Source organism: Xyrauchen texanus, chromosome 39 (assembly GCF_025860055.1).
Source record: "Xyrauchen texanus isolate HMW12.3.18 chromosome 39, RBS_HiC_50CHRs, whole genome shotgun sequence".
Taxonomy (NCBI): Eukaryota; Metazoa; Chordata; class Actinopteri; order Cypriniformes; family Catostomidae; genus Xyrauchen; species Xyrauchen texanus.
This window is the reverse complement of record NC_068314.1, coordinates 1,319,725-1,336,422: the sequence shown is the minus strand read 5'-3', so window position 1 is coordinate 1,336,422 and position 16,698 is coordinate 1,319,725. Positions and strand designations below refer to the sequence as shown.

The following is a 16,698-nucleotide window of genomic DNA, read 5'->3' as shown; positions in this document are numbered from 1 at the left end:
ATCAGCTGAATTGAATTGTAAAGTTCAGATTGTAAACTTTACAAAATGACACTGATTTTATCAAACAAGTGTTTATTAATTTATTATATTATTATTATTTATTTTCTGCAGAGAGTGCCCCCAACTGACCCGATATAATCTCAATGAAATGAATCTCAGTTCAATGAATCTCAGTTCAATTCATCCCAGTTCAATTACTCTCAATTAAATTAATCTCAGTTCAATTACTCTCAATTAAATTAATCTCAATTCAATTAATCTCAGTTCAATTAATCCCAGTTCAATTAATCCCAGTTCAATTAATCGCAGTTCAATTAATCCCAGTTCATTTAATCTCAGTTCAATTAATCCCAGTTCAATTAATCTCAGTTCAGTTAATCTCAGTTCAGTTAATCCCAGTTCAATTAATCGCAGTTCAATTAATCTCAGTTCATTTAATCTCAGTTCAATTAATCCCAGTTCAATTAATCTCAGTTCAGTTAATCTCAGTTCAGTTAATCCCAGTTCAATTAATCGCAGTTCAATTAATCCCAGTTCATTTAATCTCAGTTCAATTAATCCCAGTTCAATTAATCGCAGTTCAATTAATCCCAGTTCATTTAATCTCAGTTCAGTTAATCCCAGTTCAATTAATCGCAGTTCAATTAATCCCAGTTCATTTAATCTCAGTTCAATTAATCCCAGTTAAATTAATCTCAATTCAATTAATCTCAGTTCAATTAATCCCAGTTCAATTAATCGCAGTTCAATTAATCCCAGTTCATTTAATCTCAGTTAAATTAATCCTTCCATGAATAATATATATATATACACTATGTTCATAAGAGGACAAAACCTGTATAATTATAAAAAAAAATAAATGTGTTAGCACAAAACCAACACAACACAAGAGTTAAAAGCCAAACGGCAGAATTATACATAAATATTGCCTTAATTAGGGATAAACAATTAATCAAATAAATAATATCACAGCTGCAACAAATAAATAATTGTGAGAAGTCTCCATTATAGCAGTCTTTATAGATCCACTCACTTTACTGGTTAACGTATGTTTTTAGAGTTGCTGAACATTGTAATCACAAGTCCACTGCTCCCTTCAGAGGATAATCACTTCCAAACATGAACAACAGCTTTGTTTTATATGTTTGATATAAGACAGATGTCCTGATGCAACAGTGATGATGTCATTCAGGAACACAGACACACTACAGAATCATGCAGCTGATACATACAAAAGAAGTATTGTATTTTTTGTGTCAGCAGTGTCATGTTACCTTCTTCTGTATGTTATGTGTTGCTCTGAACACGGAGAAACACATGAAGCTCATTATCTCTGAAACACACATGCTTGTGTCCATCTGCAGCTCTCTGATCTTTAAACACACACACACACTGTGACACACAGACACGGCAGTATAGATTCATGATGTCAGTGGATCGGTAAAGAACTATAGGATGGGCAGAAGTCTCTATTTCCTCTTCATTTCTCTCGCAGGTGAGTTCATGATATTTTTAATTAAACGCTCGTGGAATTCCTTCCATATTCCAAGAGTGAATACAACTTGTTCTAGTCATGCTCAGCTGTTAAATGTCATTGTCCAGAAAAGAGTTATAAGCTAAATCTCATTTTGATATAGTCCTGTTTATTTACTGTATTCTCCTGTTGTGTTTCAGTGAGACTCGTGATAGAATCCGCATGTCTGTTATCACAGAAAGGCATTTCATTCAGTTTTATATCTCTTTTAGCCTTTGTCATCTGTGGAGGTGGATCGAGTTTGAGACCGGTTTTATCCGGCCCCAGTAAGGCCTATCTGAAATCTCAAGTCCAGTTTCACTGTGAGGTTAAAGGGTGGTCTTCACCTCTGACCTATGAACTCCGAAAGGATGCAGGGATTCTGATAGCAACAGAAGAAAATGCCAAGGTCACGTTCAGCCTAAAGGTCACAGAGGAGTCAGAGGGCAAGTACTACTGCAGGGTGACCACAGGAGGTCAAACCAGCAACACTGTACAGTTACAAGCAGTGAGTAAGTAACATATAGAGATATCCACTGCATTCACACCTGTTGGACTTACTGATATTAAGTGTTTCTTCAACATCAGGTACTTTCATCTCTGTGGGCTTCAAACATTTACTTAATTTGTCTACTAATAATGTGTTCATGCATCACATGTTATGAACATTCATCTCCAGCACATCTCAAATTCTGTTTTGTGTTTAATACAATTCTGTGCTGAGATGATGCGGATGGAAATTACATTTAGTTATTTGTTTATTTTTTATCCCAATGTTGGAATGCCCAATTCCCACTACTTAGTAGGTCCTCGTGGTGGCGCGGTAACTCGCCTCAATCCGGGTGGTGAGACCGTCAATCCGCGCATCTGATCACGTGACTCGTTGTGCATGACACCGCGGAGACTCACAGCATGTGGAGACTCATGCTACTCTCCATGATCCACACACAACTCACCACACGCCCAGGGGCGAACATTTCATCAAAATGTTTGGGGGGGGGAGGGACAATAAACATAACAATTCTCAAGAGCAATTTTTGAAGGGGACACCAAGGGTTTTTTTTGTTGTTGCCCCGTTTGCATTTGTATTATTTTATTTCTTAAACAATTATTTTAAGAATATATCATTATATTATTTACAATACACATATTTTAATGATATTTTAGGGGGGGACAACCCTCAGATGGGGGGGTCCTGACCCCCCCGCGATTTCCGCCTATGCACACGCCCCATTGAGAGAACCACTAATCACCACCACGAGGAGGTTACCCCATGTGACTCTACCCTACCTAGCAACCGGGCCAATTTGGTTGCTAAGGAGACCTGACTAGAGTCACTCAGCACACCCTGGTTTAAAACTAGCGAACTCCAGGTGTGATAGTCAGCATCAATACTCGCTGAGATACACAGACCCATGAAATTACATTTTTAACACTTTTCTCCTTTTGTTAAGGCAAATTTCATGGCTAACATTTGATGTAAAATCAGATTGTCACTTTTTACAGCATGATTGGAAATGACGGGTAATATAAAGTGATATTTCCCTTGATATGTCGGTGTTTTGTCTCATATTTCACATCTCAATCGTGCTCTTCACTCACACTTCTGTCCAATAACTTTTGAATAAACTTTATTGGGGTGAAATTGTTTGGTGTGGTGATATGACATCACAACTGTGGGACAAAACTGAGAGAAATCATTTTCACACAATAAATATTGAAATAGTTTGTTTATTTCACTCTTTGTTTAGATGATCAGAGTTTTAAACATGTGATAATGTGTATTTTTATGATGGATTTTCATAGTTTGATATTGAATGTCTCGGTCTGAAGACTAAAACAGTCAAATCTAGACATAAAAGACATTTAAAAAGTACCAAAAATAAATGATGATAAATGCGAGTCCTTCATATAACATGAATAAATAATGAAATGGTTTCTTTAAATAATGAAAACTCCCCCTGGGACACGAAAGTGCCCAAAGTTGAAGAAACACCCAATTACGGGATGACTTGGAGTTCGACTCTTGTCACATTCTGACTCAGAAACGATTTGTGTCTTTGCAAACGCTCAAGTGCACCATACTGCATGACTACAATAATTCAGTTTATTCAGCTCTGGGTGTTATTTTGCTACAAAAACATACTAGAATGTTTCATTGAGAATTATTGAGATACAAAAATCCAGATTGTTTTCATCAGTTCCTGTGGTAGGAGCCATGTTGAGGTCAGTCCCTGATCCACCGATCATCTATGAAGGAGAACCACTCGTCCTCAGCTGTCTCGCCAGGAAAGGGACACATTTGTCCTACACATGGTACCATAAACAGGAAGTGGCAGTGCCTTCTGTCCTCTACCGGCTGTCTGAAAACACACTTACAGTGGACGCCGCGAGTGAACATCACGCTGGGACGTATTCATGCACCGCACAAAACCAGGTGCTGACCAATCCGAGAACCTCCAGCAGCAGCATCCTCAACGTCGTTGTGAAAAGTAAAGAATGACTCAAATCAAGTCCTATCCTGTAAACATGGGAACATTTCTATCCTGCTTATTTCTGCTAATCATTTCCATTTGATTTACAGAATACATCTCAACACCAAAGTTGTCCTTTACGGTTTTCTATAACGGCTCAGCTTTGATTGCCAACATTAGCTGCCGTGTGGCACGTGGAAGTCCGCCACTGACATTCCGCTTCCTCTTGAATGACGTGGAGATGGATGTGAAACGCGTGGACTCACTGGACACGTGGTTTGTGTTGCCCGTCGCTCTGAAATTGGGATCTGCTCAATGCAAAGCTGAGACGCAAACACAACAGCTCATCTCGGATCCGCTGCAGCTGGAAGTGGGTGAGTAGCGGTATGTGCTTGTGTTGATGTCAAAAGTGACAGTATTTTGCTTCCAAGTCAATACTAAAAGATGCAATTAATTAAACGAATGTGTGAAGCTGCTCATATGCTGAAACACCACATTATGCTGTCATGCTCATGGGGGATGTTCATGTTTGCATCCCTGTCCCCTCTCGCTCACACCTTGATTTTCTTTCCATGACTCTCATCAAAAATAAAAAAAAGAGAATATCTTTAAAAGATTTGATGCCATTAATCTGGCAAAGTTGGCAAATCCACTCTTCCTAAGAAGCTCTTGCCAACCTCCTCATATCTCAATCTCCTCGTGCATCTGTGTTAGTTCCAGTAGGTGGCGCTGTGAATGTCATGGTAACATACCTCCATAACGCAGTTGCAGAGGTGGCAGCAGCCCGACTGTCATGTGTGCCCACCAGAGGAACATTTCCTGCCTTCTCCTGGTCTCTGAATCATTCTTCCCTACCTGCAGAGGGTGACTCTCACGTTCTCACTCAACACGGGCAGATCTTGTTCCTCACAGACATCAACGCGGCGAGCCCGGGGTATTACCGGTGTCAGGTGAGAGACGGTTTTGACGACAACTCAACCTGGGTGGAGAGTGAGGAAATCCTAATAAAGAAGACAGGTGAAGTTCGTCCCGCTGATGCTGTCAATTAATCATTGAAGTGTGTATAATAAATAAAAACACTCTCATTATTTACTAACCCTCATGTTGTAGCAAACCTGTATGACTTTCTTTCCTCGGTGGAATACAAAAGGAGATGTTTGGCAGAATGCCTCAGTCACCATTAGAAGTAAACCAATATATCAGTTTTACAGATTAATTGGTGCCGATAGTTATTGTTTCTCTACTACAATTTCTAGAGGTGAAATAAACACAATCTTGTGGGGAATAGCTGTATCTGAATCTTTCATTATTGACAATATTCATCCATGTTTTCATCCTGCAATACACACGGTGGGTTATTCTTGGGATTTTGGTTAACAGCATCTGGGATTTTATTATTTGGACTCTTGTAGATAGTCAGTCAGAATTGATTCCTTGATGCTTACAAGCAAAGCATGATGACTGTTTCACAAATCGCAATACTTCTGAAGTTTTGAAAAGTAGTGCTGCGCTCCGTTAAACATGGAAAGTCGGATTTTACAACTTCCTACTAGGAAAAGTGCAATAGATGCAACTTGAAGTCAGAATTACAACTTGTAGGCTCTGAAATACTCAACTCTGATTTTGGCCAGATGCAGGTGCATGATGTCACACAAACATGTGGACACTCAGGGAGAAATACAGAGTAAGTGATAAACATTCACTTTATTAAGAAATATCAATAAATTCGTTTATTTCCACATTACATGATATTAAAGCTTGTTTAACAATCGCCTGCAGAAACAGGTGTATAAAACATGATAATCTCTTCTGATAATCGTACACCTGAAGCACAAATGCTAACGCTAGCATTGTTTATCAGTTGGGTTGCTAGGAGACATAGTGCTGCAACATTGTTTATCAGTTGGGTTGCTAGGAGACATAGTGCTGCAGCATTGTTTATCAGTTGGGTTGCTAGGAGACATAGTGCTGCAACACTGTTTATCAGTTGGGTTGCTAGGAGACATAGTGCTGCAGCATTGTTTATCAATTGGGTTGCTAGGAGACATAGCACTATCATTGTTTATCAGTTGGGTTGCTAGGAGACATAGCGCTGCAGCATTGTTTATCAGTTGGGTTGCTAGGAGACATAGCGCTGCAGCATAGTTTATCAGTTGGGTTGCTAGGAGACATAGCGCTGCAGCATTGTTTATCAGTTGGGTTGCTAGGAGACATAGCGCTGCAGCATTGTTTATCAGTTGGATTGCTAGGAGACATAGCTCTGCAGCATTGTTTATCAGTTGGGTTGCTAGGAGACATAGCGCTGCAGCATTGTTTATCAGTTGGGTTGCTAGGAGACATAGCTCTGCAGCATTGTTTATCAGTTGGATTGCTAGGAGACATAGCTCTGCAGCATTGTTTATCAGTTGGGTTGCTAGGAGACATAGCGCTGCAGCATTGTTTATCAGTTGGATTGCTAGGAGACATAGCGCTGCAGCATTGTTTATCAGTTGGGTTGCTAGGAGACATAGCGCTGCAGCATTGTTTATCAGTTGGGTTGCTAGGAGACATAGCGCTGCAGCATTGTTTATCAGTTGGATTGCTAGGAGACAGCTCTGCAGCATTGTTTATCAGTTGGGTTGCTAGGAGACATAGCGCTGCAGCATTGTTTATCAGTTGGGTTGCTAGGAGACATAGCGCTGCAGCATTGTTTATCAGTTGGATTGCTAGGAGACATAGCTCTGCAGCATTGTTTATCAGTTGGGTTGCTAGGAGACATAGCGCTGCAGCATTGTTTATCAGTTGGATTGCTAGGCGACATAGCGCTGCAGCATTGTTTATCAGTTGGGTTGCTAGGAGACATAGCGCTGCAGCATTGTTTATCAGTTGGGTTGCTAGGAGACATAGCGCTGCAGCATTGTTTATCAGTTGGGTTGCTAGGAGACATAGCGATAGCATTGTTTATCATTTGGGTTGCTAGGAGACATAGTGCTGCAGCATTGTTTATCAGTTGGGTTGCTAGGAGACATAGCGATAGCATTGTTTATCAGTTGAGTTGCTAGGAGACATAGCGATAGCATTGTTTATCAGTTGGGTTGCTAGGAGACATAGCGCTGCAGCATTGTTTATCAGTTGGGTTGCTAGGAGACATAGCGCTGCAGCATTGTTTATCATTTGGGTTGCTAGGAGACATAGTGCTGCAGCATTGTTTATCAGTTGGGTTGCTAGGAGACATAGCGATAGCATTGTTTATCAGTTGGGTTGCTAGGAGACATAGCGATAGCATTGTTTATCAGTTGGGTTGCTAGGAGACATAGCGATAGCATTGTTTATCAGTTGAGTTGCTAGGAGACATAGCGATAGCATTGTTTATCAGTTGGGTTGCTAGGAGACATAGCGATAGCATTGTTTATCAGTTGGGTTGCTAGGAGACATAGCGATAGCATTGTTTATCAGTTGGGTTGCTAGGAGACATAGCGATAGCATTGTTTATCAGTTGAGTTGCTAGGAGACATAGCGATAGCATTGTTTATCAGTTGGGTTGCTAGGAGACATCTCTAATGAGAGTCAAACCTCTGCTAAGCTCATGGTAGCATTGCAGTTCTGAATATTGGGAATGGGATGCATATATGGTCGGAGATATCAAGTAGGAATATCTCTCATCCAACTGGAACAGAACGCAGTATAACCGTGTACCTGACGAAACAAAATGTATTGCAAGCAACATTTAAATTGCAAATATTATTAGATAGATTTTTCCAGGTATTATAGACCTCGTTGGTAGATTCAGATGAAAAATTATGATTTTTGAATGTCTGTTCGGGAGACAAACAGTTTCTCAAACAGTTAAAGTTAGGCTTGCTTGAGAATTAAGTGACGTTTCAAGTTCTGGTTTTCGTGTGTGGACGTGTATTTAAAATGTCAATTGATATTATTAGTTAACTGCGACATAACGTATGATGCCCAAAGGCATACGGTGTCTTATTCATTGTGAAACTGTGTTCTCTTAATGGCATGAATCACACTGAAGGTCTAGACTGTAAATGCACGGACTGCCACTGGTTAAACCTCTAGTCACCATTTACTTTCATCGTATGAAAAAAAGATGCAATTTCTACACACTATTACGAAAATACTATCAGATCTGGAATGACATGGTTTGGGTTTTTAAAGAAAGTCCCTTCATGATAATTTCATTTATTCTTGAACAGATTTGCGAGTGACACCCATGGAGGTCATTGCGTTTGTTTTCTGTGGTTTCTTATCTATGGTCATTATTGGAGGAACATACTGTATCCTACGAAACACCAACAGGGGAAACCACAGTAGAAACCGTGAGTTCTGTACTTTGATTCTATCACGTCTTTTTGATACGTGTACCTTGATGTTTTCATGACATACTGTTGTCTTTCTTTGTTTCAGAGGATGTGAACCAATCTGAGATGACGAGGTGAGTCTCTCATAAGCTTTAGTCAAATAGAGCACGCTGCATTCAGCTATAAAGATCTACCTGTTTTCTGTCCCTCACAGCAATACACAGCGAGTTCCAGTAACTGATATTTCCTATCAAGCTCAAGCTGTAGAAATGAAGACCGTCATCAAGGAGTTTGGGGTGTAGAGGAAGAACTATTCGACTGGACATTCGAGATTTTGTGGAGGTTTGTGGTGTGGTGAGTTGTGTGAAGCCTCCACACACACTACGTCTCCACGGTAACACACTCAACATGTCACGTGATGAGATGCGCGGATTGACGTCTCAGACGCGGAGGCAGCTGAGATTCGTCCTGCACCACACGGATTGAGTCTCCACACCACCACGAGGACTTAGCGAATTGGGAATTGGGCATTCCAGATTGGGAGAAGATAAAAATAAATAAAAATAACATCCTGATCTTCTTTTCCTAATGTTCCAGATTGATGCCTGACTGGTGTAGAACTATCAAGGAAGTCCACAAACATCTAGATGAATGAACACGACCAGATCTCCTCCAAAACGATCACCACACTGCCATCTTTAATGTTGCTATGTTCTTAAACTTATGTGCTGTTTGATTGTGCTTTTCTATATTAATAAAAATGCTTCTATTAAATGTTTCTTTCTGTTCAAGTTGCTTTCAGTCACAATGAGAAACATCCGCAACAGCAAACGCGAGGTCGAGCAAACATGTGACATGATGAATACTGAATTAAGCATGATTGCAGGAGTTACAGGACAGCAGGAATATTATTTCAAAAGAGCAGTTTAATGGAACAGTTCACACAAAAATGAACATTCTTTCATCATGAACTCACCCTCTTGTAGTTCTAAACCTGTAAGACTTCCGTTCATGGAATGCACAAGGAGATGTTTGGCAGAATGATAGGCTCAGTCCTTTATTTTAAGGAAAACTATGGAAGTAGTAGATCCGCAAGGTTTTGACATCACATTTAGTATCGGCTGGCTTGGAACCTCGACTGAGTTTGTACTAAAAAAGTACCAGGAATTACCCACAGTGGAAAACCCCCAAAAAGCCAGCAGAGTCGAGTCGAGTTGTACCGTGCAGTGAAAAAGTCCCATATGTGATGTGGTCATCAAACAGTACTCTAGGGCACCGTCCCAAACTCACATACTACATTTCATTATAATATCCCAAAGTGTTGCCAAGATACAGCCTTCAAACTTCCTGTTGTCACCAGCTTCCGACCAACATTTGGGAAGATCGGATGAAAGCTGTGGTTCAAATTCAAGTCAAGCCATAGCACACTTTACAAGAGGAAATCATTTAACTCCACATCTGAAAATACTACACTCATTTACTGCTCGATATTCAGCATTTCATATATAGTGTTTTTCTACTGGTTTCAGGTATAGGTCTTTTTTTCAACTAGAGCAATCAAAATTGAGCCTAATTAAACTAAATGAGATGTCATTGATTTTATAGGTTGTTAGCTGTATGAAATTCCCATACTGGTTTATGATGGCTAGCCTGGCCACCATCAAAACTCAACTGCTGAAGCTGGTCGACCAGAATGTTTTTCTGATAATACTGGTTAACCAATGAGGTCTTGCCAGTGAATTGAATTCAAAAGTCTCCCGTGCTGTGAACCAGCACTAAAACACATCATATACTACAGACTGTTTTCAGCAGGGCTGGCAGTACACTATCTTGTCCCGACACATGGAGTTTTAAAGAGTCTGTTTAGGGTGTGTCCTATCAGTTGTGTTAAGAGTGAGGTGTATGTAAGGAGAACATGTTTTTAAAGGATATTACCACACGTCCATCATTCAGATATACACTAGTTGTCCGCCTGCTGCACCGTTTCTACTCAACTGGATCCCATCAGGTTGTATCTGGGGGTTTCTGCCTTTTGGGCCTGATATAATCTGGTTCTTGGTTCTCTTGGATCAGCTTTATTTGATTGTTTTGAGCTATATCAATCCTCTTCACATTATAGCTGTCTGGATTATCCATGTCAAGTGCTCTTCTTGAGTTGGGATTGGAATGATGCTTCTTCCACTGATTCTCATAGGTAAAAACAGTTTTTGGAGTCTTTTCATGTCTGTATTCATTATATTTATAATCTCTGTTTAGGTTTATCTACCTCATATCCAAGGACAGGTAATGGACCGCCTCATCATGCTTACTAACCATCTGCTATCGCAAGCCATTTCAACATGAAATCATGTGTAGGATATGAATAATAGATATCAACATTTAACTTAGCTATTAACAATTAACAGGTATCACTAGTTCAAATGCTAATTCCTGATATCAGCTGGTGAAAGTGCTCATTTTTTATATTAATAATTACATTTGCATTAGTAAAAATGTTAGTTCTTGATCTAAAAATGACATCATTACTCGCAGAAATACCCATTCTTTTTTTCTCTACTCCACTACGCCAACACGAGGACTTATGGTGCGTTCACGTACAACGTGAAGCGAGCGTTTCGCGCGGTGCGATTACATATAAAGACAGTGCAAAGATGAATAGGGCGGCGCGAATGAAGCGTATGGTGCGACTCGAACATGCAAAATCACTTTGTTCGCTTCATTTGCATATTTGTGCGATTTTTAATTTTCAACTCGAGCGAATAATTCGCTTGACGAGTTGTCGCGAAAGCCTATCAGCATTGAGATTGTCCGTATGTCACTGACGTACTGACGTAGTAGCAGAACATATCTGTAAAGATTGTTGTAGCGGTGTGTGGGCACCCGGAATTGTGTGACACAACGTCATACATGTACAGAGACCGGACGAATAAAGACATCGCTTGGAGGAAAGTGAGAGAGGAAGTCGGACGACCTGGTAAGTTCTGAAAATATGCGCGTCTACTTGAATCCAGCTATTGGTTGAACTTTACTATGAACCAAGTCATAGAAGCCCCGCCTCCTGTCCTTTATCTGGAAGAGAAGCGGGAATACTCACGCAAACGCAAGTTTTAAACACACATTTATAATCCAGCGGTCAAACTCTCGCGAGTAATGCAAGGTGAAATTTGTCTTTGTGTTGTATGCGAATGCACCATTAGAGCACACTGTGAATTGGGCATTCCAGATTGGGAGAAAAAGTGGAGAAAATCCCCCCAAAAAAGAATTGACATTTTAGGTAGTGAAAATAAAATTGCTGATATCTTTGATTCGTATCCTGCATATGATTACATGTTAAAATGGCTTGCTATAAGCAAAGGCTCCAAAACGGTCTCTGACACTCAACACGTGTGAATGTCATTTACTGTGTGAAGCACACTGAACGTCCAGTGTGACCGATGCCCAAACAAATGACTCTAATGAGCCGAATCTCTCACCCAATGCAATGACATTCTCACATTTGAAAGCGTCCATCTACATCTCAGGCATTATACATACATCTGTGTTAATGCACGTGTCTCTCCATTGATTTGACGTTGGATTTGGTATTGCAGGTGCTGTGGGTACATACAAGCTCGAAAAACCGGTTCTGATCGGTCCGTCCACTGCAATTAAAGATTCCTATGAGACATTTATCTGTGGAATTCCAGAGATTCCGGTGGACGTGGCTGTCTTGTACACACTTTATCATGCCAACTTTGAGGACAACCTCGGGGACTACTCCGCTCTCGTAGGACAAGAGGCAGTTTTTTTAGTTAAAGTCACTATCGCACATGACGGTGCATTCTCCTGTGAGGCCAGTGGACACAATAACACAGATATCAAGAGTACAATCAGCAACAAGCTGAACCTTAAAATCATCGGTGAGTGTCACGACACGGGTTTAGCATGTATACTAAGAAATGAAATAGAAGAAACAAAGCTGTACATGTTTGGAACTACATGAGGATGACAGAACTTTCATTCCTCTAATCTTTGCAATATTTTCATTGGTCTTTTGCAGATCCGGTGGAGAACGTGTCAATCACTTCTCACCCGTCCTCTGATGATTTGTGGGAGGGACAGAATTTGCTGCTCCAGTGCATCATAACAAAAGGCACTTACGTCTCGTATGATTGGCTACGGAACGGAATGAAGATTCCAATGCCGTACGACAGGACCGCAGACTCTCTGACCATTCACAGACTGTCTGGGCAACATACGGGCACCTATACGTGTGTGGCATCAAACCAGTACAATAGCACAATGATCTTTAATATCAGCAGTGGCATCATACATGTGCATGTCAAAGGTGAGATTTCTCAGCAAAATACAGAATAAAACTAGAATGCCTCTTATAGATTCATTGTTCAAAGGGAATTCTTTCATATTATTGACTCATCCTCATGTTGTTTCGAACCCACAAGACTGTGGAACACAAGGAGATGTTCAGTAAATAGTCATGTCACTTTCTCTTTCTAGAACATTTGTCAAAGCCTGCAATCTCACTTGATATTGTGAAGCTTGACTTAGGTGAATTTAAAGCAAACATCACGTGTCGATCTGAGAAGGGAACTCCACCGAACACCTTCAGACTGGTAAACAACACTAAGATCATCGCCAGTGAAACTACCCACAGAACGAGCGCTACTTTCAGTGAGCCCATTGAGCTGAACCAGAACATGGGCTGGGTGAGATGTAACGCCAGCAACGAGGGCAACTGGCAGCTGAGTGAACCCGTCAGCCTGACCGTCGGTATGTGGAGCACAAATCTCTTATTTATCTCAATTAACCAACATACAGTGGAATTACAGCGATCAAACACTGCTAGATTTAACTCCATGTCAGAGGAGGTGAACAGGGTGTTCAGTGGTTTGACTTCTCTTAAAGTGGATGTCACTTTTTTCAATGTCTCGTAGTCCATCTTATATGCAGTCAGCTATAAGTAAGACTTTCAGAGACTTCTACCTAAAAGTGTATTACATTCCTCTGTTTGCACAACCAATGGAAGACGGAGGGAGTTTTCTGCAACCTGCTTGATTAAATCTGTCAAAAGCCAAAAGTGTCAAATGTTTTGGCTTGCGTTGCATTTACATTCCAGTGAAAACAGGGGGTCCCTGCACTCTGCTTCCTCCAGCTGACGGTTTGTTGTCTGTACAGCTGGAGTTGCACTTACCGCCCCCTGCTGACTGGCACTCACAATACATCAATCTGGTACCTCAAGCATGAATTGCTCCATTAGTGGGAAAATCCCTTATTATGGAATTTACGCATGTCCAAAGAGCACAATTAATCGCATTTATTTTTAAAGTGTTATTTTGTAAATAATGAATATTTCGTTCTATAATTATTTCATGATAATAAATCGGCGCCTTAGTTCTAACACATGACTGTCTTTGCTTATACCTCTTGGACAGTGTCTGTAGGTGGCGCTGTAACGATGATACCTTTCAAACACGTGGGACGGGACTTTCAGGTGTATCGTCTGGATGTGCGCTGCAGCGTTGAGCGAGGAACGTTTCCTCATTACCGCTGGTTCCTCAACAAAACCAGACTGGAGGGCAGAGGAGGTTACTATGCTGTGGACGGGACCGATGGCTCCGTTCTGTCACTCACTGTGGAGTCACGCAGCGCTGGATTCTACCACTGCGAAGCTTCTGATCGATTTGACAACAGCACCAGCGTCCTCAGTCCAAAGATGCTGATCAACAAGGAGGGTACTGTATCCTAAAACACATTACACCTAATTCACCAAAAATGGACAAATTCTGTCATTATTTACTCACCTGCATGTTGTTCCAAACTCATATGTTGTGTACATCATACTTTATGAAGCTCTTTTTATATAACGGTCCACTAGAGATCGACCGATATTGCTTTCTTACAGCTGATACTGATTATTTATATGTTTACAGTACATGTCCAATAACCAATATACAGAGATGAATTTCAATATTACATTTTTTGCTATTTTTTTATAAAAAAAATTTGCACAATGGTAACTGATAAAAATCATTAGACTACAACAATGATATATATCATAGCACTGGCCTATACAGAATATTTTCATGTTAGCAATATTGCCGTTTATCGCGCGTTTAGGCACATACCGCCACAGTGTTCTTCACATTCTGCACCAGATGATGCCATTATTCTGTAGATTCAATATAAAAACCCTGAAGCAGAAAAGTGTAAATGTTCAATGTCTAGGGTCCACACGACTGTCCAGATCTAAGAACAAACAAGGACTAAAAACTCCACAAAAGCACCATGAATGTTTCCATAAGCACCTTGTGCGCCACATGCATGTGGTATTTTACAGCACACTTTACCTTTAAAAGCATTTCATTTGCATGTGTGTGGATAAATCCATTTACATCTCTAAACAGTTTGAGTAACTGGAATCAGGCGACTGTTTAAGTTCCTCTCACATGGTATAGAATAGTGTAAAGTCATTCGAGAGTATGACACTGTCTCAATTTATCCACTAATTCTGTGGAGTACTCGTACACAGTCCCAACACTGAAACTATTCACGAGTCAACCCCGCACTGACACTTCTGTCTGTTTTCTTGCAGTACTGAACAAAGTCTCTCCTTTGGCCGTTGTTGTGGTTTTTACCAGTTTGTTCCTGCTGGTTATTGCAGTGACAGTTTGCTGCACTTATGGATTTGTGCTACGTGAGTTATCATTGCGCAGTATACAATGTGTGTATTATGAATCCACATACAAGACCAAAACATTTGTTCTGACACTTCTAATTGTATAATTTCAGGAAGAAGATATTCAAGGAAATACCCGTGAGTTTTCTCCTCATGTCTGCAATTTGTCACACTCAAATCTAAAAGCTCACATTTACACAAACTGTAGACTAACTCAATCTTATGATGAACAGATCGTTGTTGTTTTTTATGTCTTCTTTTGTTGTCCTCTCACTGTAAGCATGTAATTCTGGTTCTGTTCACTCTGTACCCCTCCAAAAAGTCTCTTTTCATTCCACTCGATGGCAGCAAGATCATTATTCCTCTATCACCCTCCATCACAATACACAGATGTGAACTGTAGGGGGCGCTCTAACACATTATACCCCTCACAGATGTGAACTGTAGGTGGCGCTCTAACACATCTCAGTCCTCACAGATGTGAACTGTAGGTGGCGCTCTAACACATCTCAGTCCTCACAGATGTGAACTGTAGGTGGCGCTCTAACACATCTCAGTCCTCACAGATGTGAACTGTAGGTGGCGCTCTAACACATCTCAGTCCTCACAGATGTGAACTGTAGGTGGCGCTCTAACACATCTCAGTCCTCACAGATGTGAACTGTAGGGGCGCTCTAACACATCTCAGTCCTCACAGATGTGAACTGTAGGTGGCGCTCTAACACATCTCAGTCCTCACAGATGTGAACTGTAGGGGGCTCTAACACATCTCAGTCCTCACAGATGTGAACTGTAGGTGGCTCTAACACATCTCAGTCCTCACAGATGTGAACTGTAGGGGCTCTAACACATCTCAGTCCTCACAGATGTGAACTGTAGGTGGCTCTAACACATTATACCCTCACAGATGTGAACTGTAGGGGCGCTCTAACACATTATATCCCTCACAGATGTGAACTGTAGGTGGCTCTAACACATCTCAGTCCTCACAGATGTGAACTGTAGGTGGCACTCTAACACATCTCAGTCCTCACAGATGTGAACTGTAGGGGCGCTCTAACACATTATACCCCTCACAGATGTGAACTGTAGGGGCGCTCTAACACATCTCAGTCCTCACAGATGTGAACTGTAGGGGCGCTCTAACACATTATACCCCTCACAGATGTGAACTGTAGGGGGCTCTAACACATCTCAGTCCTCACAGATGTGAACTGTAGGTGGCGCTCTAACACATCTCAGTCCTCACAGATGTGAACTGTAGGGGCGCTCTAACACATCTCAGTCCTCACAGATGTGAACTGTAGGGGCGCTCTAACACATCTCAGTCCTCACAGATGTGAACTGTAGGGGGCGCTCTAACACATTATACCCCTCACAGATGTGAACTGTAGGGGGCGCTCTAACACATCTCAGTCCTCACAGATGTGAACTGTAGGTGGCGCTCTAACACATCTCAGTCCTCACAGATGTGAACTGTAGGTGGCGCTCTAACACATCTCAGTCCTCACAGATGTGAACTGTAGGGGGTGCTCTAACACATCTCAGTCCTCACAGATGTGAACTGTAGGTGGCACTCTAACACATCTCAGTCCTCACAGATGTGAACTGTAGGTGGCGCTCTAACACATCTCAGTCCTCACAGATGTGAACTGTAGGTGGCACTCTAACACATCTCAGTCCTCACAGATGTGAACTGTAGGGGGCGCTCTAACACATTATACCCCTCACAGATGTGAA

At 41.1% G+C, this 16,698-nt stretch overlaps 2 protein-coding genes across 5 annotated transcripts; both read left to right on the top strand.

The window, feature by feature from the left end:
- The first annotated feature begins 1,250 nt into the window (after positions 1-1,250).
- Positions 1,251-9,007, top strand: LOC127632900 (Fc receptor-like protein 5). 4 transcript variants are annotated; one of them, XR_007969148.1, is made up of 9 exons: positions 1,251-1,495; positions 1,747-2,025; positions 3,715-4,005; positions 4,098-4,361; positions 4,702-5,004; positions 8,178-8,300; positions 8,389-8,416; positions 8,497-8,636; positions 8,880-9,007. XR_007969148.1 is itself a non-coding variant. In XM_052111730.1 (8 exons), exons 1-8 carry the CDS (start codon positions 1,456-1,458, stop codon positions 8,582-8,584), a joined length of 1,365 nt encoding a protein of 454 aa, XP_051967690.1. In that variant the 5' UTR covers positions 1,251-1,455; the 3' UTR covers positions 8,585-9,007. The 4 variants fall into 4 exon arrangements, 3 of the variants coding, with proteins under 3 accessions (XP_051967690.1, XP_051967688.1, XP_051967689.1); XM_052111730.1 differs by having other exon boundaries at positions 4,753-5,004; positions 8,497-9,007; XM_052111728.1 differs by having other exon boundaries at positions 8,497-9,007.
- A 1,223-nt stretch (positions 9,008-10,230) lies between these two features.
- Positions 10,231-15,100, top strand: si:dkey-93h22.7 (Fc receptor-like protein 3). The gene is made up of 8 exons (XM_052111021.1): positions 10,231-10,290; positions 10,402-10,476; positions 11,873-12,181; positions 12,322-12,609; positions 12,780-13,052; positions 13,715-14,014; positions 14,875-14,976; positions 15,072-15,100. Exons 2-8 carry the CDS (start codon positions 10,449-10,451, stop codon positions 15,098-15,100), a joined length of 1,329 nt encoding a protein of 442 aa, XP_051966981.1. The 5' UTR covers positions 10,231-10,290; positions 10,402-10,448.
- Positions 15,101-16,698: the final 1,598 nt, after the last annotated feature.

Bases quoted from the DNA above. Each gene is read 5' to 3' on its own strand.
- LOC127632900 (XM_052111728.1), top strand. From the start codon at position 1,456: ATGGGCAGAAGTCTCTATTTCCTCTTCATTTCTCTCGCAG. The intron at 4,006-4,097 runs GTAAAGAATGAC...TTTGATTTACAG, and splicing joins CCTCAACGTCGTTGTGAAAA to AATACATCTCAACACCAAAG. The intron at 8,417-8,496 runs GTGAGTCTCTCA...TGTCCCTCACAG, and splicing joins AACCAATCTGAGATGACGAG to CAATACACAGCGAGTTCCAG.
- si:dkey-93h22.7 (XM_052111021.1), top strand. From the start codon at position 10,449: ATGATGCTTCTTCCACTGATTCTCATAG. The intron at 12,182-12,321 runs GTGAGTGTCACG...GGTCTTTTGCAG, and splicing joins GCTGAACCTTAAAATCATCG to ATCCGGTGGAGAACGTGTCA. The intron at 12,610-12,779 runs GTGAGATTTCTC...TTCTCTTTCTAG, and splicing joins CATACATGTGCATGTCAAAG to AACATTTGTCAAAGCCTGCA.